The 24,371-nt window shown below is 42.3% G+C and overlaps 1 protein-coding gene across 1 annotated transcript; it reads left to right on the forward strand.

The window, feature by feature from the left end:
* Nucleotides 1–2,827: 2,827 nt before the first annotated feature.
* On the forward strand, nt 2,828–6,354 carry LOC126176204 (trypsin-3-like). Its single transcript, XM_049923348.1, has 2 exons — nt 2,828–3,205; nt 5,992–6,354. The coding sequence occupies exons 1-2, from the start codon at nt 2,828–2,830 to the stop codon at nt 6,352–6,354; spliced, it is 741 nt and encodes a 246-aa protein (XP_049779305.1).
* The last annotated feature ends 18,017 nt before the right edge of the window (nt 6,355–24,371 follow it).

The raw sequence follows: 24,371 nt of genomic DNA on the forward strand, positions 1-24,371 counted from the left end.
GCGCTGGCAACGGATTATCCACAAATCTGGTGACTACTTTGAATGTCAGTAATGCTTTGAAACAAGTATCTGTTTTGTACTAGCTGTAAAGAAATATTTGCCACTATTAAAGTTCCAACCCTCATATAAAAGAACATCAAGGTTTCGTTATAAAACAATCCAAACATGATGTCTTAGAAACTAAAACCAATTAGTGACTTTTATTGGTATTTTTAAAATCTGCATACCGGGTTTAGTAACTAGTCGTTACTTTCATTTAGGAACCAAATGCAATGTTGACCGGTGTTATTTGCAGTTATACGTATATTGTCAGAATTTAATCGATTTGCAAAAGTGTTATAACTATGAACAGAAATAATTGAAAGAACGAAACTATTAGCCTCAATGTTAATGAAAATAAGTTTCGGTAGGAATCCACTACGATCGTTTACAGTTACGTAAGATCTATGAGAAAGAAAAGTCACTGTTATTTTCGTAAAATGATTTTTTACGTTACTGGTTAGGAAATGTAGTCGGTTGCATTTCTTAGCCAATGCTTGTTCAAAAACAGTCTCCACTTTGTTGATGCTGTCGGGTAGTGGTCGACGTCTGAATCATTAGTCCATGATCCCTGAACGTGCAATCCTGTGAGTGTTGTTGCGTTGCTGATCTTGATCGCTCGATTTTTGAAGAGTTAGTACCAGTTTGCGTGTCTGCAGACGACAACGAATATAATTAACGCTTCTTTCCATTAACGCTAGATGTAACCCGAATCCGTAATATTTGTTAGTCGTTATAGCCACGGTTTTCAGATTTATAATTTACTATTCGATCGCGGGTCGGCACATTTCACAGTTATCTGCCAACACTAGGAACGTATATTACGTGTTTTGTACCTTGAAGTAACAGTTTGCATTTTACATCAAACAATCCGTGCCGTGGACAGCTATCTTCGTAGTGTCACGTACGGGGCGATCAGCGTACTGTACATTCAAAAATAAAGTTCTTTGTATCAGTATACGACAAGAAAATTAGTTAGCATGTTTTCTCAATTTCACAGTCCGCGGTACGCACTAAACAGCCAGTGCTATCTACAACCGAAAACGGTGTATTTACGGCTTTCATGCAGCTTATCGGTTTGCGCATTAAAGTTTTAAGCTTAGGGAGTCAAGCTGCAGTTCCGGATAATGAGCAACGCCAAACGAAAAGTTACTAATTATTTATTCGCGGAACTTCCCGAAATCACGTATGTGTCACTGTTCTGATACTGATATATTTCACCGGCCACAGACGCAATGTGTAGTGGTAGACGCGTGGCGTGAGAGACACCTCAACTCAGTTCTTTTCGCCTCGCCACAGACTCTTTGTTGGTGCTTTTCTGTGTCGACCTATCGATATGTCTGTACACCGCACGCACATCTTCGTTCAAGTAGCACTTTCAGAGTTTCTGATTATATCTATTTATAGTTTCTGGCCAAACTAGATACTGTTCTATTTGTAGACACTGATTTCGAAGGACATGATAATAAATGGGAAAGTATACATGATCAGAATAAATGAAAGTAACAAGCATATTTACGCTACGGTCGCAGGTTCGAATCCTGCCTCGGGCATGGATGTTTGTGATGTCCTTAGGTTAGTTAGGTTTAACTAGTTCTGAGTTCTAGGGGACTAATGACCTCAGCAGTTGAGTCCCATAGTGCTCAGAGCCATTTGAGCCAACAAGCATATTTAAGGCGACGGAATTACATCGACATATACATAATAACACAAAGAAATAAACTTACAAAACCTTTCCTCATATGACACTTTCGGTTTATCACTATAACAAGCCAGAAAAAAAATTAAAAGAAAATAAAGAAAAAAAACTACCTCTTGAGACTCTCTATATCCATTTTTCAGAGATGGTTGCAGGACTCGTCTGTTCGCCACAGGATGTCAAATCAAACATCTTCCAGCAGTCTAATTTCCAAACTTATTTTATTTGGTTACCAGTTTCTGCGATTTACTACACCATCTTCAGACCTCCGACGGGTGTGTAGGAAGATTCCACCTCTGTTCTGTTCAAAATAGGGGCCAGCATTCATATAATGGTATCTGTAGATTTCTGCTTGCTACGGCGATCGCTTCAGTCATCAACTGCCGACTCGGTTGATGGTTGAAGTGATCGCTATAGCAAGCAGAAATCTACAGATACAAGTATTTAAATTCTGCCCCCTATTTTGACCAGAACAGAGATGGAATCTTGCTACACGCCCGTCAGAGCTTTGAAGGTAGTGTAGTAAATCACCGAAACTGGTAGCCAAATTAAATAAGTTTGGGAATTTGACGGCTTGAAGGTGTCTGATTTGATATCTGTACCTCTATTCAAAGTCGTACTTTGAGATTATTATGGATTTCGCGAGCTACAGCTTGCCATTACTCCATCAGGATATGTTTCTTTCTGTTGTCGTGCACTGTGTACCGAAATTACCATTAATAGTTTGCCAGGCCAGAGTTACAGAAATATTTCCTTCTCCTGTACATAAAATGTATTCATCGTTTTCTGTTACGTACATCTGACAGTGCCTGCGGCTCGATAAACCTGTGTATCTGATGTTTATCTTGTTAAGAGAAATTCATGTTAGTAGTTCGGAACATTGTACTTCCCGTCAGTTACGGTACTGTCTGTTTGTGCGTCAATAAATCAGCCATTTACGTCACACGTTCGTTACTTGGACCTTATCCACGCATCGTGAGAGAACCCGGATGCCGCATTCAGAAGTATTCGATAGGACAGCAGGAGACTGATAAGCCAGCCTACTATTTATGCACTGACGAACTGGGGGCATTTAGAGCCACCAGAGAGATGTCCAAGTCCGCCGCCGTGTTCTGCCTGCTGGTCGATGCCTGCAGCGCCGCGCCCTCCGAGAGGCACCGTAGGCTCAGACCCGTTCTCGACGGCAGCATCGTGGGCGGTGAGCCGGTGGACATCTCGCAGTTTCCCCTGGCAGGTCTCGCTGCAGGTTTACGAATCTCATCAATGCGGCGGCTCCATCATCAGCTCCACGTGGGTCCTGACGGCAGCGCACTGCCTCGACCGTTTAAGCGCAAACATGCTGTTCGTGCGAGTTGGTACCTCAACTCGCGGAAGCGACGGATCCGCAATCACTGGCCCGCCACACAAGACTACGACTTTGCAGTCCTTGAGCTTTCCGGATCAATCTCGTTTGAAAACAACGTCCAGGTAATTTCACAACAAGAGATTTACTCTTTTCGAAAGGACAGTGCGTCACAACACTGTATTTCACAACTATATACTTTCACAAATTCAAATCCATCATCAAGTCTATATAAGGACTTGTGCCTACTTACTGATTCTGGATGTGAGAATATGTAATTATAACTTGTTTTATGTATTGAATGGACAAGGGAAATATTGTCTTTGTACTAAATTACAGAAGACTGAGGGCAACTGAACTACAGTATATGGTAAGTACAGTACACTTAATACGCACATGATTCTCGTTTCTAATGCACAACCACGAGTCGGCTTTCAACTGTTCATCAAAGTAAAATGCGAGCTCATTTAACATACTCGAAGGTGATGGAACAAAGATGCCGAAAAATGTTTTTGCGTTAAAAGTAACAGTTTTTCGCAAAGTAGGCGGACCGGTATTCCCGTAGTGTAGTCAGCAAATACGGCTACTGTCAGAGCTTTATAACTAAACGAAGGTTAATTCAAACATTTCTTTATTGAGGAATAATTACCCTTAATCTTCTCTGAAGTCCTACAAGCTTTGCTTAAAGAGTTGTCACAGTTTGCAAACAACGTTGATAGTGGCAGATTTCATGTCGAACATGTATCATATCATTCTAGATTTTCTGGTAGAGAGCTCGATAGCATTAATCTTATATTGATTTATTGTTGCTCTATCCTCGATTCTTAACGTATTTAATACTTTTAAAGAGAAATTTTATATGCCCCGTTGATCATAGAAATATGTTTGCCACTACATGGCATAACAGAGTAAGAATACTGCTGTTGATGCCTGACCATCTAAGACTGCCTTGTATGCGTAATATGTAACTGCCTAGCAGAATTACAATCTGACTATGAGTATCCCAAACTTCTATCGGAGACTTCGTGGTTCACGCATCTAGAGGAGCTCTGGTCGGTAATCATTTGTAATGGATAGTTCGTGGATCGCAAATGAGATGACCAGCGAAGTGGCATGCCGTTCTGGAAATTGATAAAAGTGCTGGAATTCGTTATGTGTCTGCTAAAAAGTCCATTTACATTTTCTGCTACAGTTTCCTATTTTTCAGCATTGAATTATTATCAGACTTATGTGTTGTTGGCAAGTGGCGACAGGTATGAATAATACTGAAATTGGTTTACAAGACTTGGTTCCAAAACACTGAAATGTGTTATCCACAGAAAAATTAAAAGGTGGATTTGGGACAGAACACTTTCTGTTCCGGAGAATGCAGAAAGTGAGATATACATCTAACACTAGAAATAACTTTAGAAATTTGTATGAAATAAGGAAAAGCCACATTCATAGCTTTGGTAGATTAGAGAAAACATTTAAAAATACTGAGCTGAATACACTCTTTAATTTTCGAAGATAAAACACATGTGTATAAATAACCTAGCTTACTGCAGTCGAAGAGTGTGAAACTGAATTAGTTGTCAAGAAGGAGGTGGGACAAGACTGTAACCTATTTCCGATGTAATTCGGTCTACTGTATACGTTGAGCAAACCAGTACAGGCAACCAAGGACAAAACTCGAAAGGCAATTGAAGTTCATAGAGCAGAGATAAAGACTTTCAAGTTTACTGATGATTTAGTAACTCTGTAAGATACGGAAACGTTCTTGAAAGCATCGTACAACGGAATGTATAGTGCCTTGGAAAGAATTTATAAGATGAAGATCAACAAAAGTCAGGGTAAAGGTATGTTCTCAAATTAAATGTGCTGTTGCTGAGGGAACTAGACAAGCAAATTGGACAACGAAAGTAGTAGATGAGTTTGGCCATTTGGGCAGCAAAACAAAAGATAACGGCCGAACAGAAGACGGGATAAGATGCTATTATCACTAGCAAGAAAAGTTTTTATTAAAAGGATGGATTTGTTAACATATTTTGCAGGTTGAATTGAAGGGTTAAGCGGTTATTCGTCAAGATATTGGTCTGAAATGTAGCCTCGTACAGAAGTGAGACGAGGACGCTGAACAGCTAAGAGGAGAACGACACTTTTGGAATGTGGTGGCACAGAAGAATGCTGAAGATTGAATGGGTAGATCGAATAATTATTGAAAATTGACTGAACAGAATTGTGGGAAAATCAGATTTATGGCTCAACGTGACGAAAAGAAGAGACCAGTTGATAGGACTGGTCCTGAGGCAGGAAGATGTCCTCAATTCGATAATGGAGGGAAGTGCGGTGTGGATGCCAAGGGCCGAATACAGTAATCAGGTTCAAATGTATGTTTGTTGGAGTAGATAAGCAGAGATGAAGACTCTTGCAGCCTGTAGACTAGAGTGAAGAGCTGCAATGACCACATCAACAATGGGCAACATATTAAATGCACTGAATTTTTCAAATTTTCTGCTAAAAGAGCTGTGGTGATTTACGAGTAATAGACGTGAATCACACATTTTGTCGAACCGTTAACACTCTGAATGGTGTGGTTTAGAATAAATAAATAAATAAATGTGTTTTAATAATCCAGCTCCATCTAACAGCATTTCGGATGCTATGTACAAGGTTATACCAAGGTTATAATCAAACAACAGACTCTACTCACCAATGCCAACAAATTTTATACCGATAGCGAAAAAAAAAGAGATACATGGCAATAAAACATGCTAAGTCAATCTAATTTATTAGCATCTTTTGGTAAGAACATAGCTTCACAACCCACAATTCCGATCTAAAAGGGAAAAATTGTATAGTAATTGATAGCATCTATTGTTATCTTACCTTACCTACAGTGTTCTACTAATATAATGATTATTTTCTGCAGGCGGTCAGCCTGGGCAACTCGGAGCTCGCTGCAGGCACAGCAGTGACCATTACGGGTTGGGGCAACCTCTCCTATGGGGGAAACTCCACGGAACAGCTACGGGCGGTCACCACGCACATCGTTGAGCGGAGTGAGTGTAACGCGGCGTACGGCGTGAGGATCACTCGGCGCATGATCTGCGCCGGCGAAAAGGAGGGCGGCAAGGGCTCGTGCCAGGGCGACAGCGGCGGACCCCTGGTGGTGGCAACCACACAGCATGGAGTTGTCTCTTGGGGCACAGGATGCGCATATCCCGGCTATCCAGGTGTCTACTGTAATGTGCCTGCCGTGTCCTGCTGGATAACCGAAACAACCGGCGTGTAGGTGACTGTGAGACTTGTGTATGCCAGGATTGTACAGGACTATACAGCGAGAGCCTGTTTCATCGTACACACTCGTACAGAATTGTCGTCCATACGAGCGTGTCCTCCAGATTAGATTCTACTAGATATAATTTTTGTGCTACACATCTAACGTGAGAACGTCCTCAGAAATGTAAGACGTATTGTGAAAACAAATTACGTAGTGTTGGAGGACGTTTATTGTAAATAATTTTTTATAATGGAATTCACCATTTATGCGAAAGAGGAAAGAAGTTCGTTTTGTTTGAAATGTTGCTATTTGAATATGTTAGTAAAAATGGGATTCAACCTCGAGAGTAACACAAAAAATGAAATTTATTTACCGTCCAATTTAATACTGGCAATTCATTCTCACTCAAATAGCCGCACCAGTTAGTCACGGTTGAAAACACCGCATAATAATTTCCTAGTTATTATTTGGTCCAAACGAATTGCGTTACCCACACATGTACAAACGCATGCACTGCTTGATTATGTGATAACATGTATGCACAAATACTTACCTGAGAAAAAAACCACTGGCTGTACGAAACTAAACAGATCCTGGAAAAATGTAAAAAATGTCAACCATGTATCATGTTAGAAAAGTACGATTACAACAGGTTTCAGACAATCAGACAATGAGGCCAAGTCACAGTGTTTGCTAGGAATTTTCACTCTACAGCGGAGTGTGCGCTGATATGAAACTTCCTGGCAGATTAAAACTGTGTGCCGGACCGAGACTCGAACTCCTACCTTCCAAACTCTCCGCTGTAGAGTGAAAATTTCATTCTAGAAACATCCCCCAGGCTGTGGCTAAGCCATGTCTCCGCAATATCCTTTCTTTCAGGAGTGATAGTTCTGCAAGGTTCGCAGGAGAGCTTCTGTAAAGTTTGGAAGGTAGGAGACGAGGTACTGGCAGAAGTAACGCTGTGAGGACGGGGCGTGAGTCGTGCTTGGGTAGCTCAGTTGGCAGAGCACTTGCCCGCGAAAGGCAAAGGACCCGAGTTGGAGTCTTGGTCCGGCACACAGTTTTAATCTGCCAGGAAGTTTCATATTGCATATTTCCTGTTCCTGCTCTCTGTTCTCAGATTCACTGATCCAGATGTCCTCCCAGTCCACGTCATCCTGACATTCATTCCACGTTCTCTGCTTTCAGCGATCGAATCTGGATCTGCCACAGAATCATATGTTCGAACAACGACAGTTCTCTTGCTCTTCCTGACTGGCCTCCTCGCCACTCACACGGCTCCTCTGTTCCATTTCGCTCTCTGGTGATAGCTCTTCCAACCCATCGTCCATGACAACAAGACGTAGTACATCAAACCGTCCTTCTTCAGGCTCTTCTCCACTATCCCTGAATTTTAATTTAAGTTCTTCATCGGTTATACACATCATAGTAAATATTTTCCGTAAGAGGAAAGTAATTCAGTAGTAGTTCAGAAATTTAAACCCCAATTTGTCATTTACTGATGAGTGATGTTACTGGTATCCGAAGTTCTTTCCCATCTGAGCACTTGGCGTTCGCTGAGCCACATATTTTCGGGCATACATTTTGAACCGTGGCCATTTCTTAGCTCTGTCACACATTTCATTTCCTTCTTTATCCATCACGAACACCTGCCTTCCCATGTCCAGCACATATGGTTCTCTGGTACTGCCCATATTTACGTATTTAATTCGGTAGATAATACCATCTGGACTGTTGTAAAATTTCTTTACAGTTTTTAAAGTTTTCTTCACTTTAATTACATTTACAAATAAGGCTTCTGCTAACTGTGAAAGATCTTACGGTGAAGTCGTAGCGTGAGCCACTAGTAAATTCTCTGATCATTTCCTTGTTCCTCATTTCACTGATTTCTCCCGGGTTTGGATTACTACCCCCACTATTTCTGATGCCTGCGTGTATTGGCTGTCTCTGGTCCCATTATTTCCTCGTTCATCTGTCCAGTTTTGTCGTCCCCATTGTCCACGTTGGTTCCGAGAGATCCATTGATTTCTGTATCTTTGAGGTGGATATCTCGCGCTCCAGTTCTGATTCTCTGATTCATGTCCTTCTGCTTGAAAGCGAAACGCTACAAAGCAGATTGTCACCTCAGCTCCTGCCAGATGAACGTATTCTAGCTCCTGAAGAAACTTCCTGTATGGTGTTACATGTAACATATTACAGATTGCTATCGTGATCCATCTTTGTAATCGTCAAACAACTCCTAATGAACTCCATTATTTCACAGAGTATGTCTAGAAACTGGTTGCTGATAACCATCTCTTGGGAAAATTGAGTAACGGCTGTGATGGCTGAAAATTCGAGGTTAGCAGTCCTGCATCGAAAAAGGCTCTCTCTCAGCGTCTGGATTCGATATGTTTCTTTCAGCTGAACCTTCATCTGCGGAGAATCAGATGGAAGTAGAGAAATAACTGAAGGAGTTGAAAAGAAATAAGTCACTCAGTTTGGATGGAGTCCCAGTTTGACTTTCCAAAGAGCTCTCTTCAACCCTACCTAGCTCGCAAACGTCTCGCCCACCACAAATTCAGAAGCGACTGGAATGAAGCGCAGATGACATTTGTGTATAAGAAGGGAAAAATAACGGGCCCACAAAAATAAGACCAGTATGCCTAATACTGGTTTGCAGCATAATCCTTGAAAATATTCTGTTTAAATATAGTATATTGAAAGAAGTGCACTTTATTCACCATTCAGTGCTCGTATTTCATATTTCTAACCCCAGCATTCTGGTATGCGGAATATAATAATTCAGGCGCTGTTAATGATTTCTATGGGTTGCCTAATTTTTTTTACGATGTTTACAGTTTAGTAACTTGGCGCTAGGAATTTTCTTTATTTATGGGCGTGTGCAGCAATCTTCCTAGCAGCCATGATGGCTTCCCATTTCCTATCCTTTTTCAGATCGCCAGAGTACCATGTGGTGTCGTTGGAACGTTCAGTAGTGGCCAAAGTTTCTCCTGTTCTCAGTTCCCCAACCTGCCTTACCAGCCTTGTAACTGCTATTTCTGCTCGATTTTAACGTCGCGAGGTCGCTTCCCTGTGAGATTCCGGCCCAGTGATTGGCCAGTCCAGGTGCGTGCCCGTTTTTCACGGGTGGGCGCCAATAGCGCTCCGCTGGTGTATAGTGGACAAAGGGGCAGCGAGCAGTTCTGGTGTGACCGTGCCTGAGGGTGGAGGTGCTGCTTCCAGAAGATGAAGTTTCGGTAAGCATGAGCGCCGACGTGCACTGTAACTTAGCACCCTGCGGCCCAGAGGGAAAATTTAAGGTCATTTTACTGATGTGCGTTCCTTAAATTACGGTTTACGCAGTTTTCCGTGTACTGTTGGGCATAATGTGCGCAATGTGTTGGTTAGTCACAGTAGCTTGCAGTTCGGCACTAAAGTGTATACTTTCTTGCTCGCTTTTCCGATTCGTCTGGAAGTAGCTCTTTCAGTTCTATTTGACTCAGAGTTTGGGTCTTCCTAGCTAGAAAACTTGTGCCCTTTGTCCAAAGCCACGTGGTGAGTGTCTGGCGCCCCATCATGCTTCATTAACGTAGTCGGACAGGGAGCCAAAGTTATCTAGTATCGCCTATATGAATAGTTTCGCGTTCTGATGGTTTTATTCCTTTAGTACAGGAGGTTACCTAGCGATTCACCCACAATAGCATCTTTCTTAGTCTTTGGCTAATTCATGATGGTGGTCGTTGCATGCCTGCATCCGCAGCCTTTAGTAAACTGAACTCCATTTGATGATACGGCGATGGTTCCTAAAATTCCTTTTCTCCTGCCATCGCGGCTTATTATGAACCTAAGTTGGGGCAGGCTGCTGAACTCAATTCTTTCTTTCCCCAGCCCCATTTGATTGTATAATTGTTCAATATTCAACTGTTAAATAAATGAGTCCTTTAATCCCTACATTCTCCATTTCATTACGTGAAATCACCCTAGTGTCGCAGTAGAATAATGCAGAACTATTCTCTTCATAATGGTTGCTATAAGGTCGTGGATAGGATAGGATAAAGATTCGATATCGCGCTCCTGGCACGACCATTGCACGCATGGTACCGATAATTGTAATAATAATTTTCAATCATCCCCCATTGATAAACTGGGAAGTTTTCACGGTTCAGTGTGAGTGCGTGAGCACTAAATCCACTTGAGATGATGGAAATAGTGGCCACTGTTTTACCTTGATGGTCTAAAGAAAATATCAAAATTACAGCCCCTACAGCAAGGGATAGTAACCCGTAAAAAAACGAGCCACGGCTTTTAATATTTTCTTTAGACCGAAAATCGTAGGCTCACGAATTGACACTGTCTTAGAAAGCATTGCTCGTGCTGAACTCAGCCTGCTCTTTTCTCACTAGATATAGTGCGAACTATGCATGAAGGGCAACAGGCATATTCCTTATTTCTAAATTTCCGGAAAGGCTTTGACACGATGCCCCATTACAGGCTGTTAAAGGAAGTATAATCATATGGAATATGTTCACATGTCTGTGAATGGGTCGAAAAGCTGTAGAACCCGGTATGTTGTCCTAGACGGAGAGTGTTCATGAAAGACACACAGGAGTGAAACAGCGAAGTGTGACAAGACCACTGTTATACGTACATAAATGATTTGTAGGACAGGGTGCACAGTGGTTGTTTGCTGATGATGGTTTGGTGTACGGTAAAGTGTCGGCGTTGGGTGACTGTAGGAGGATTCCAGATGACTTAGACTAAATTTCCAGTTAGTGTAATGTATGCCAGCTAGCTCTAAATGTAGAAAAATGAAACTTAATGCAGATGAGTAGGAAAAACAAACGCGTAATATTCGGATACGACAATAGTAGTGTCCTGCTTTACATGGTCATGTCGTTTACATATCTGCGAGTAACTTTTCAAAGCGTTATGAAATTGAACCAGCATGCGAGGATGGTGGTAGGGCCGGCCGTTGTGGCCGAGCGGTTCCAGGCGCTTAAGTCTGGAACCGCGCGACCGCTACGGTCGCAGGTTCGAATCCTGCCTCGGGCATTGGTGTGTGTCATGTCCTTAGGTTAATTAGGTTTAGTTCTAAGTTCTAGGGGACTGATGATCTCAGATGTTAAGTCCCATAGCGTTCAGAGCCATTTGAACAATTTGATTGTGGAAGGGAAGGCAAATGGTTGAATTTGGTTAACTGGAAGACTTAAAGGAAAGCGTGGTTCATTTGTGAGACCACGTATAGGACTTAGTATGACCTCGTTTTGAGTACTGCTTGAGTGTTTGGGATCCGTACCAGGTCGGATTAAAGGAAGACATAGAAACCGTTTAGATAGGGCCTGCCAGATTTCTTGCAGGTAGCTTCGAACAGAATGCAAGTGTTACGAAGTGCTTCAGGATCTCAGATGGGAATCACTGGAGGCAAGGCGACGTTCCTTTCGGGGAACACTATTGAGAAAATCTGGAGAACCAGAATTTGAAGCTGACAGCAGAACGATCCTTCTGCCTCCAACACACTTAGCGCTTAAGGACCACGAGGAGTAAGCCGCTAGAAATTAGGACTCATGCGAAGGCATATAGATAGCCACTTTACCTTCACTCTGCTTGCGAGTGGAACAGGAAGGAAATGACTAACGGTGGTACTGGGTACCCTACGCCAGGCGTTTCAGGATGGATCGCGGAGTATTTATGTAGAGCTTCCACAGACTACTCTCAGCGAAATGCTGAATTTTCAACTTGTGCATGATTTTGGACACGCATGGAAGTGATTCTTTGGAGTGCTCAAGAATTTGGTCGTTCCAATTCTACAACAATCTCCACTCCATAACATTAATTAGCACTTAGTGTTTGAATTTATAAACGAACACCATCCTATCTTGCGTTTCCAGCGAATCAGATCCCTGCAAGAAAGCAAAGCGGTTCCTATTCTCCCACTCTAGATTTCATCCAGCACCCTTACTGTTTTATGACAGAGTCAACAAAAGAGCAGTTAACTTGGGACCATTCTGACGAGTTTGGGTGCCATGTTCTTTAACACAAAAGCGTCGGTTGACCTTCCGTGATATTTCACATCAGAATTCCTATCTTTACATTACTTCTGGTCAAACGTTTCACAGAATGCTGACCTGCTACAGAGCGCCATTAAAGTCCGCTCTTTATTGTCTGTCGCAGCATTTCCCTCCGGCGCAAGAGGTCTGTTCACTTTAAAAACGCAATACTACCTCTGCTTGTCATTTAGAACACAAAATGGGCGGTCCTCTTTGACGGAGTTAAGCCTCCACGCAACATACTCTTCCAACACTCTATCAGTGAGTCTCATCCCCCACATGGCGTTCGTTCTTTGAGACCTCTGCGGTCCTCCTAATGGCCTGACGGTGAATTTTCTCACCTACTCGTGTGTTCTCTGCCCCACTCGTACTCACTAAGCCTCCTAGCTATAGTTAAATAGGCCGCCAGAGGAAGACTTTAATATGGCAAAAAGTAATTGGATGTGGAAATGACTGACACTAACTTTAGTCATACTTGTATTGTCGTTTCTAATTTAGGTTTGATGATAGTGGAACTCAACATACACTTTAATGCGTTCATCGTATAACTTCACAGTCCGTGTTAAACATCCCCAAAAGAGCACTTAGAACGTGTGTCTCTTCACTGTTCTGATTTCGTATTCATCTCATTATTAGCTTCTGAGATAATCTTTTAATAATAAGAATCACTTCGATCTGTAATTCCATTAAACTCGTAGCCCAAGCAAAACGGAGAAGACACTGTATGGAACGCTGCAGCTATAAACGTGCCATTCCCTCACACACGACAGTATTCACTCTCTTCACCTCCACTCATGCTCTTTTGTTAGCGACTCGCATCAAGATCTGTGAATTTGATTTCAACGCTCTTCTCTCTCGCAGAACATTCACATTAAGTGTCTTTTTTGAGTCTGCAGTCTTCTGACTCGTGTGATGCAACCCACAATGAATTCATCTTCCGTGCCACTCATCATCTAAGAGAAGCTCTTGACCCCAACGCATTCAGTTATTAGTTGGACGTATTCCAGACTCGATATCCCGCTACAGTTTTACGCTCTAAAGCTCCCTCTATACCGTGTAAGTTTTTCCCTGATGTCCCTCCATACTTGTCAGTGTTTTTCATACATGCCCTTCCTCGACGATTCTGCGTTTAATCTCCACATTCCGTACCTTATCAGTCCACCTAATTTTCAATATTCTTCCCTGGCATCAAATCTCAAAGGCCTCGATTCTCTTCCGATATTCCCAAAGTAGTTCTATACAATACTGTGATCCAAGCGTATATTTCAAGAACCTTCTTCATCAAATTAAGTTCTATGTTCATAAAATATAATTCATTTTGCCAAGAATGATCTCTTTGCCCATGCTGATCTACTTTTTGCGTCTTCTTCATCCGTCCCTGATGGGTTATTTCGCTTCCGAAGTAGCAGAATTCCTTAGCTTTATTTACTTTGTGATCCTCAACATTGATGTTAAGTTTGTCGCCATTCCCATGTCTGCTGAATTTCATCAAATTTATCGTTTTCCGGTTTACTCTTCATCCATATTCAGTACTCATCACACCGTTCATTTCATTCAACACATTCTTCAGTGCTTCTTCACCTTCACTGTGATAACAAAGTCAACAGCGAATCTTATCATTTTTTGTAACGAGAGTTTTTGTTAACACGTGTTTGATTTCGCGGGGTAGCGAGTGATTTCAGTTTTTATGTTTGAATGATCCTTTAGTTTAATTTTCCGTCATAATTGGCTTCACCTTCAATACGTTTTGTATATGTCTTTGGTGATGCAGGAGGCACGTTTTCTGAAAAACACTGTGTGGGACTCAGTGGAAAGCCGGAGGAATTTACAGCTGTATACTGCCGGCCGCCAGGACCAGCCCACTGGAAGCCAATGGGGAGACACAGCTAAAGAATTGGCTTGGACCAACCTCTAAAGTAGTGGGTACTCGTACGTCACAGTCAGCTGAATGCCTGTTGGCGAAAAAAGAGTGTTTCAAACACCAGGTGGGTGATTTTCTGCGGACATGCGATTGCAGACAATATGAGGGTCTCAGCTAAGCAATGTGGTGTCCTTTTTTGAGGATGCCATATGAGGAGACGAAGCATAAACACTATGTCGCTACTAACAGGCGAGTCTCTGGAATGTGATTGAGTGATTTTGTTGAAAAAATAACATCTTTGCCATGTCTCTCGGAAGTGAAGTTCCCTCTTGCTTACGTGTTTAATCTCTGCTTATGGGAGCAGAAAGTGTAACCTGTGTGCAGAGCATGGGAAGGGATCTGTGAGCTGTTTTGCTGTTCAGAGTAACACTTCTGATTGGTTTTTCCTCACCCGCTCAGGAGGCGGCAGTTGAAATGTTATTATAAAATCTCGTCATTGGTACAAACTTTTGATCTATTTCTCTTATTGTCTTTGGATGTTCTCGAGAAGAGCACCACAGTACTCAGAAAAAGTCTGTTCAGCTATTCGGCTACAAGCAGGGCTGGAGAGAGAGATCGGTCTATTCGGCAGCAAGCAGTCTTGCACTTGTTGAAATAACTTACTCGAATGCAGCCTGATGCTGTCGTCGATACCCACCAATATTTCGGCAGGAGATCACAATGTCATTTTGAAGGCAATTTTGCCTTGAAAATAACGTGATAGTCACCTGTCGAAACATCGGCGGTTGTCGTGCATTCAGTTAAGTTATTTGAACATAGTATACGGCGGGAGAAACGCAGGCCTCACAGTCTTTGATTTGGCTTGCGCGTCGAACTCTGTACCTTTCACGATGATGACTCGCGGAGACAGAAGTAATCAGCTGACCACATACATCCAGTTGTCTCACGACTGATGCTTGCATGCTTGCACATTGTTCCCTTTGCTTCCGTAGTCATCAGGTTAGTGAAGATAATTCTGCAGCGGTATGCATCGAGTCTGTAATGAAGCTTAAGAGTAGTCTATTTACGGTTTAGTAAATGTAGGATTGGTAGATGCATGTCAGTTCGTAAGACTCGCCAGAGCTTGTTAGCATGGAGATTTGAGCTTCGAGTTATGTTTCTTACTTCCCGTGGAGTCTGGTAATCACTCACGTCGGTATCATTCCAGGGGGAATTTGTGCTTTGCTTCTATCTCTGATATGACAATATTCTTTTCCATATTCCTTGCCAGTTTACTATTATCTCCCAGTATTTCAAAATTGTGGTACAATCATTATTTTTACTATTTATGGTGGTGTGCTTCTGTACAGTATATTTTTTTTTATATACATAACTTGCATTTGCTTAAACTTATGGAAAACCTTGGAGTGCCTTCTGAAACGTGAAAAATGTTGTATCCTGGACACAAAATTCTGTTTAGTAGCTATTGTTCACACCTTACATTTATTATACAGATTGATAATGTGGAATTAGAAATTTACAGGGAGGACGGGAAGGCTTAATTGTATCAGGGTGAGATAAGGTAACGTAATTCGGAAACGACCTAATATGGAAGTGACTTAGAGTCTGCTTGGCCAGATGTTATCCAACTGGAATCTTTCCGCATCTATGGGCCTTTTCCAAGTATGCGTCCTCTGCTTATGATTTTTCAACAAACTATTCGCTATCACCAGCTGAAACTGATTACAGAACTCAGTTTTTCTCCTCTCTCAGTCTCATATTCTACCGGAAACCATTCTTCTACTCCGTCCCATACACCCGCATTCCAATGCCGCATGACTTACGTACTTAATTATCAGTTTAGTGACCTAATATACTGTACCTCTTCACCTTCTGCTTGCGATTTTGACACATACGATATGGCTGATCTATTGTATTCGGCTTGGTTTCTCTGATGACTCAGCTGAAAACCACACTATCACTGAACTGTTCACAGTAACACACTGTCTGCTCTACCTTCCTATTCATAACGAATCCAGCTACTGTTATATCATTTTCTGCCGATTGTACTGAAGAGTCCTTATCTTCTTTACATTTCACTCCACGGACCCCTACTATATCGTAATAGAACTTTTGCATTTCCATTTTCATATATTCTAACATCCCTAAAAGGTGCAAACCTATAGAGTGTTGCAATCGTCGGTTATTGCTTCTCTACGTCGGGGCACCTCCCGAAACCCCGAACTGGTGACTTTTCTTTACGTCATCAATCTTTTGACTGGTCTAATGCGTCCCGCCACGAGTCCATCTCCTGCTCCAGTCTTTTAATCTCCTAGTAACACTTGACCCATACCTTCAGTTATATGTTGGATGTGTTCCAGTTCTATCTTTCTCTACACTTTCTGCCCTTAGAGATACCTCTAATACCATGGAGATTAATGTCTTATTGCATGTCCTATCATCCTGTTCCTTCTTCTTGTCAGTATTTTCCATACGTTTCTTTCTTCAACGATTCTGCGCAGAACCTCCTAATTCTTTAGCTTATGAGTTTTACTAATACTCAACATTCTTCTGTAGCACCATATCTCGAATGCTTCGATTCGCTTCTGTTCCTTTTTTTCCCACTGTCAATGATTCACTACTATACGATGATTTTGGGACAAAATGGTTGTGGAGAGAAGCAGCGATTAGTATGTTTAATCAATAATTCAAGAACAGTCTTAATCGCATTTATTATTGATATAATACCGCCAACCGGTTTCAACCCGACGTAGGGGTCATCTATGTTTCCTGCCGTTATGTAGACAGGAGTAACACCACCAGCAGTCGACCAATGGTGTAAACGCCCATTAGAGGACCCCTACGTCGAGTTGAAACCGGTTGGCGGTATTATAACAATAATAAATGCGATTAAGACTGTTCTTGAATTATTGACTATACGATGATGTTCTCCAAAAGCACATTGTCACAAATTTCTTCTTAAAATTTATTTTTCTAACCAGTAGATATGCCTTGGCCAGGAATACCCTCCGCGCCTATGCTTTTTATGCCCTCCCAGCTTCGTCCATAATGGTTTATTTTGCTTCCAAGTTCGCAGAATTCCTTAACTTCGTCTATTCTGTGAGCACAAATTTTAATGTTAGGTTTCAGTCTACCCTCATTTCTGCTGCGTCTCATTACATTAGTCTTTTTGTGGTTCACTCTCAATTCATATTCTGAACTCATTAGCATGTTCATTCGATTCAGCTGCTCCTGTAATTTGCTCTTCACTTTCACTGAGGATATCAATGTTGTCAGAGAATCCTGTCGTCGATATCCTTTCACCCTGGATTTTAATCCAATCCTGGAACCTTTCTTTTATTTTCTTCATTGCTTCTTCTGTGTATAGATTGCACAGTAAGATGAAAGCCTGCATTCCTGTCATACATCCTTTTCTATCCGAGCATTTTGATGTTGCTCATCTAGTCCTACTTTTTCTTCTTGGCTCGTTTGTACATATAGCTTACTCCTATTTTCAATGAATTTCGAATATTTTGTCCCACTTTATATTTTCGAACGCAGTCTCTACATCGACAAATTCTATTAACGTGTCTTTATTTTTCTTCGATCTTGCTTACAATATCAGGCCCCAAGTCAGAACCACAACTGTGGCGCCTTTACTTTCCCTAAGGCCTCAGTTTTCTTTTCCATTCGTCTGCGCATAATTAGCAGTTTTTACGCGTGTGCTGTTGAGCTGATTATGCTACAGTTCTCGCACTTACCGGCCCTTGCTTTCTTCGGAATTGTGTAGATGATATTTTTACGAAAAAATTTGAACTGAATGACTTATAAAATTGGTGATGATTGCTACTCGACTAATGTTATTGATTAGCTATGAAAGGAAGGAGTGACATAAAGTAATTGAGTTTTAATCTAAATCAAATTAAATGGTTTTTCGCAGAACTGTAGCCAAAACTAACAAACTGATAGCGAATATAACCTCAGTATCAAACGTTGAGACAATGAACAGTACTGGTTCAAGTGCTCAACTTTAGCAGCTTTATATGCTGTAAACAAGCTTGCAGACAGTGTGTCCAAATGTATTGCATCAGCAGATAAATTAAACTTTGCTAACATACTGTAATGGACCTGGCAATAGAGGCGTGGCTAGCCCCCAAGAACACTGGGTCCTTTGTTCATGGCAGGGACGCTCCAATCAGCCAAAATAGGAGAAACCACCCCTCCGTCACCACTCCGGGACATCTGTGGTATCATAAACCAGAACGTTTTTCTGTGCTTTTAAGCAGATGGGACACGTTATCAGATCAAAGGATAGAGCAGAAAATCCGAAGCCAGTACTCGTCGTAAGACGCAAATGAGAAATGCGACATTCAAATTTTTAAGTGCTCTCTTACTAAAAGACATGTGGGAAATAACGTACTGAAGTGGAAGCAGATTTTAGCGGAGGACCAGTTGACATGGGGTTTTCCCCCTGAAAGAATTAAACCCATAATAAGGTATGGTCATCTAGCTGTGTGACGCGTATATGGCACAATACATTTAACAAGAAGAAAATGGAAAATGTGGAATAAAATGAACACATTTATACCATTTTGTACTACGTACAGTAGGAGAGTTTGGAAATGATGCCTGTTTTTACCAGTACCACAGTGCACTATGCCATAAAGCTGCGTCGTGCACTATGGCATAAAGCAGCGTCTGTAAAACAAAAGTTCTTCCACAGCAATTAAATGCCTAAACCCGCAGGACAGGACAGGTGGTTTAAATTGTTGAAAGGGTCCAAAGTAAGAGGCTGTCAGTTACATTCGAACATACAACTTTATGTATTTGACCAAACATTACAAGAGCCAAGAAAATATTTTAAAATACACAGCATTAATTTTTGGAACTTAATTACTGACTGAATGCGCCATACAATCTCATGCCTTAAGGGCAAGACCACTTTAATTTAAAATCGGCTGAAGGCCAATAACTTAAGTCTCAAACCAAAATAAATTTTTAAAGGGCTGAAGGCCTTACCTTAAAACAGTTCTTTAAATCACGCTGAAAGCCCAAACAATCTTACGCGTTAAGGGCAAAACAACCTTAATTTAAAAATCGGGTAGAAGCCATACAAATACAAACAACAAGATCAAATACGTAAAGGCAGTACACTCAACGGCGCTCAGAAGTCTCCAAGGGTCGGCCTGGAATTCAAACACTAACGCTGGCTTAGGTGAGACAGGCAGTCCGTCCAACCATCCTCGATCCGGCGACAGCCCAACCGACAGACAATCAACGGTCACACAGACAATATAACTTCCACTCCACCTGACCAACATACAACAGGGAGTTCAATGGAACAATGTAGAACGTGTTGGCGCCCATAACCAACTGTACGCTGAGCTGTCAAACTACACACCGTGCTGGACAGCGACAACACGATGAGGAAAATACAATGCATGAACTTACGTCAACGGCCAGGGCAGGTAACCTGAACGTTAACGCTCACAAGGCAGAAGATTCAGCTGGTGCACTTCATGTCAAACTAACCAAATACTGTTACACTCTACTGCAGGGTGGCTAAAATTTGCCAGCTTCAAAACGCACGTTGTTGCTCGTGGGAAGTCCCAACAACCGACAACGAAATCCAAACGACACGATGTGAACAGTCACGACTTGCTGGTAGATTAAGTAAAAACTCAAGTTTCGTGTCCGGATCGGTGAGCCCCGGACCTCGTAGCAATGGAAACAGCACCAAACACTCCGACCCCGCGTAGACACCGCCAGTGGACCCACCCAAACAGCGCGCCGTGGAGATTTCTGCGCTGCTCCACGCCAACCGACCAACATGTCGTACACAGTACAGCCGAAAACTATAAGCGCCAGGCCAAAGATAGTACAAGGTGCGAATATCGGTACACACCGCTGCTGCAACTCGTGGAGAGAGAGAGGATAACAGCATAATCGCGATAACTGCGGGAGACTAGCCACAGAATGAAAACCAAGGTTTAATCCATCGCATAACTTGCGCCAGCCACGGATCAAGTAATATTCCTGAAATGGACTGGTCTGTTCAGAGTTCCACCTTCAATTCGATGGAACACAAATGGATAGGACAGGACATGGACTGTGCTCCAGAATCCAGTAATTAAAATCACTTGATTAGTGTAGTAAGGAGGAACGTTACGAAATCTCATTGCAAGGGTCCTCAGTAGAGCGCAAGCTATTATTAAGGTTAAGGTTAGAAATACCCATAGCAAAGTACAATGCTGAGTGGCAGGATACTTTTTGTCGGATAATGTAGCGTAGTTTGTTACAGTTGCTGAATGGTAGTGTTACAATTCAGTTTAATGCCTACCTGTAACGATTAGAAAGAAGCCCATATCCCCTTGAGAATTGTGACTGGAACAGTCTCCAACAAATCGTCAGCACCTGTTAGTGTGGTTCACTGATTCAAAAATGGTTCAAATGGCTCTGAACACTATGGGGCTTAACATCTGACGTCATCAGTCCCCTAGAACTTAGAACTACTTAAACCTAACTAACCTAAGGACATCACACACATCCATGCCAAAGGCAGGATTCGAACCTGCGACCGTAGCGGTCGAATGGTTCCTGTTGAAGCGCCTAGAACTACTCGGCCACTCTGGCAGGCTGGTTCACTGGATTCACTGGATTGAACCAATGGAATTGGTGCAGTAACTAGTTTTTGTTTTGCTTGCCTTAAAAGTACCTTGTATAAAACAATGATATAATTCGTATTTAAGAGGAATTTTGGGAAGTGTTGTGTATATAGTTCCGCGTAGTCAGTGCGTACACAACTTTCCCTATGTAAGTAGGCTGTTTATGCTTTCTTATTGGCAACGTTACGTAGCGCTCTGTATGAAAATCACTGCCTGTGCTGTGTGCAGTCTGTGGCTAGTTTGCATTGTTGTCTGCCATTGTAGTGTTGGGCAGCGGCAGCTGGATGTGAACAGCGCGTAGCGTTGCGCAGTTGGAGGTGAGCCGCCAGCAGTGGTGGATGTGGGGAGAGAGATGGCGGAGTTTTGAAAGTTTGTAAAAATTGATGTCATGAACTGCTGTATATATTATGACTTTTGATGGCTGTTAAGGTAAATACATTGTTTGTTCTCTATCAAAATCCTTCATTTGCTAACTATGCCTATCAGTAGTTAGTGCCTTCCGTAGTTTGAATCTTTTATTTAGCTGGCAGTAGTGGCGCTCGCTGTGTTGCAGTAGTTCGAGTAACGAAGATTTTTGGTGAGGTAAGTGATTTGTGAAAGGTACAGGTTAATGTTAGTCAGGACCATTCCTTTGTAGGGATTTCTGAAAGTCAGATTGCGTTGCGCTAAAAAATATTGTGTGTCAGTTTAAGCACAGTTGTGTACAATTTTTCTAAGGGTACGTTTCAACAAATTTCCCGCTAGAGCGCGCCCCGCTAAGCACAACAGCGCAGGCACAGCACTCGTCCGTCTCCACACTACGAGATGGCGCTGTCTTAGAGTCGGACCAAATTCTGCTTCCGCCGATTTGCGTATTAATATGTCACGCAGCCACTGAGATTGCTGCTAACATAGAACCTTTTCTCCTCACGGATCACTTTCGCGCAGTGATACCTGAACGCTCGAGGTATTATAACGAGTGTACAGACCTCTGATTAGTCAGCCTGCTTCAGTCTGCATTTATCTTACCAGTCTATAATCAAGTTTCAGTTTGCGCCTAATAAGATTATCATATTCCTGTGCGTAGCCATGAAGAGAAATGTATAGACACTTTGTCAAGTATCAGAGATGTGCGAGAATAAGATTAATGTACCAAGATCAAAGGAACTTCAGATTCTCAACTGTGAACAGCATCCAAAATCAAGTTACGTAATTTCTATGTTATTTATTATTTTAATAAATGTGTGTGAAAATTAATCAAGTTCTGTTTAAAGTTGGTCACCGTCAATCTGCTATTCTAAGTGTGCACGTGGCATTTCTATCGTCTGACCTAACGGCAGAAGATAAACACGCCACGATAAGACAACGAGACATATTGCTGACACTCGCCTGCTTCGCTAGAGCGACAAGGTGTGTGTACCGAAGGTCTTACAGTACGTACACCACAGGAAGCATCAAATATTCATTAATGTAACAACGGCCGAAAATACACACATCAAAAAAAAATTAGCATCACCTCGGATCCGAGAGTTCCGAACCCTGTACAGAAAATTGGAATAGAGGTCAATATAAACATCGTTTCCGCCTTTTTTACTGATCATAAAAACCACACATTGTATGTTGTACCACCTTACAGCAAGACCTTCTAGATTGCTGTACACACGGATACATCTAGTACACAGTAGCACGCCCTCTTGCATCGATGCATGCCTGTATTCGTAGGGGCATACTGTCCACAAGTCCATCAAGGTACTGTTGGTCCAGATTGTCTCACTCCTCAACGCCGATTCGGCGTAGATACCTCAGAGTGGTTGGTGGGTCTCGTCCTCCATAAACAGCATTTTTCAACCTATCCCAGACATGTTCGATAGGGTCCATGTCTGGAGAACCTTCTGGCCACTATTGTCGAGCGATGTCGTTATCTCGAAGGAAGAAATTCACAAGACGTACACGATTGGGGCGCGAATTGTCGTCCATGAAGACCAATGGCTCACCAATATGCTGCCGATATGATTGCAGTATCGGTCGGAGGACTGCAATCATGTATCGTACAGCCATTACGGCGCCTTCCACCACCACCAGCGGCGTACGTCAGCCCCACATAATGCCACCTCAAAACATCAGGGAACTTCCACCTTGCTGCACTCGCTGGACAGTGTGTCTAGGGCTTTCAGGCTAACTGGGTTTCCTCCAAGTACCACCTCAAAGATTGTCTGGTTCAAAGCATATGCGACACTCATAGGTGAAGAGAACGTGATGCCTATCCTGAGGGGTCAATTCGACATGTTTCTGGGCCCATCTGTACCGCGCTGCATGGTGTCGTGGTTGTAAAGATGGATCTCGCCATGGACGTCAGGAGTGAAGTTGCGCGTCATGCAGCCTATTGCGATCAGTTCGAGTCGTTACACGATGTTCTGTGGCTGCCCAAAAAGAATTATTCAACATGGTGGTGTTGCTGTCAAGGTTCCTTCTAGTCATAATCGGTAGGGAGCGGTCATCCACTGAAGTAGTAAACCTTGGATGGCCTGAGCGGGGCATGTCATCGACAGGTCCGGTCTCTCTGTATCTCGTACATGTCCGAACAATATCGCTTTTGTTCACTCCGAGACGTCTGGTCACTTCCCTTGTTGAGAGCCCTTCCTGGCACACAGCAACAATGCGGACGCAAACGAACAGCGGTATTGACCGTCTAGGCATGGTTGAACTACAGACAACATGAGCGGTGTACCTCATTCGTGGTGGAATGACTGGAACTTATCGGCTGTCGACCCCCCTCCATCTGATAGGTGCTGCTAATGCATGGTTGTTTATATTTTCGGGCGGATTTAGTGACATATCATAACAGTCAAAGTTACTGTGTCTATGATACAATATATACAGCAACATCTATCTTAAGTAGTTCTGGGAACTGGGGTGATGCAAAACGTTTTTGATGTGTGTAATAAACTGAGAGACTGGGAAGTAGTGTATGACAAACGTCCAAAAGTAAAGGTACTCACAATAAGTGTGAATTGTGGATTACGAAAAAGTTCACATAATTGAAGAATGGAGTTTCATACATTTAAAAAGTCGCATTGGATCTTTGGCACAGATGGTAAGGATCATATTGGATTTGCTTCGGAGGGATGGAAGATACAGACTTAATTGTAGCATTAGTATTATAAACTCACCATGACTTAACGCTGTCACTTAACAGCGTGGACATGTGAGGTACTGCTATGCACGTCATGTGGGGATATATGTCTAATACTGTCTCCCCGAGAGGCCAGTATCCCCCTTACAACTGTTTTGACATGGTAGTATCGATGGCTCAGATTATCATGCCGTGCTAGTGAGTTCGACAGCTGGTGTAATTCTTTTATTACTTTTTTTCAGTCTTATGACTAGCTTGACGCGGCCCACCACGAAATCCTCTGCTGTGGCAAACTTTTGGTCTCAAAGTAGCAAATATAACCTACTCCCTAAATTATTTTCTAGTTGTATTCAAATCTCAGGCTTCCTCTACAGTTTTTAGCC

This window comes from Schistocerca cancellata, chromosome 3 (genome assembly GCF_023864275.1).
Source record: "Schistocerca cancellata isolate TAMUIC-IGC-003103 chromosome 3, iqSchCanc2.1, whole genome shotgun sequence".
Classification (NCBI taxonomy): domain Eukaryota; kingdom Metazoa; phylum Arthropoda; class Insecta; order Orthoptera; family Acrididae; genus Schistocerca; species Schistocerca cancellata.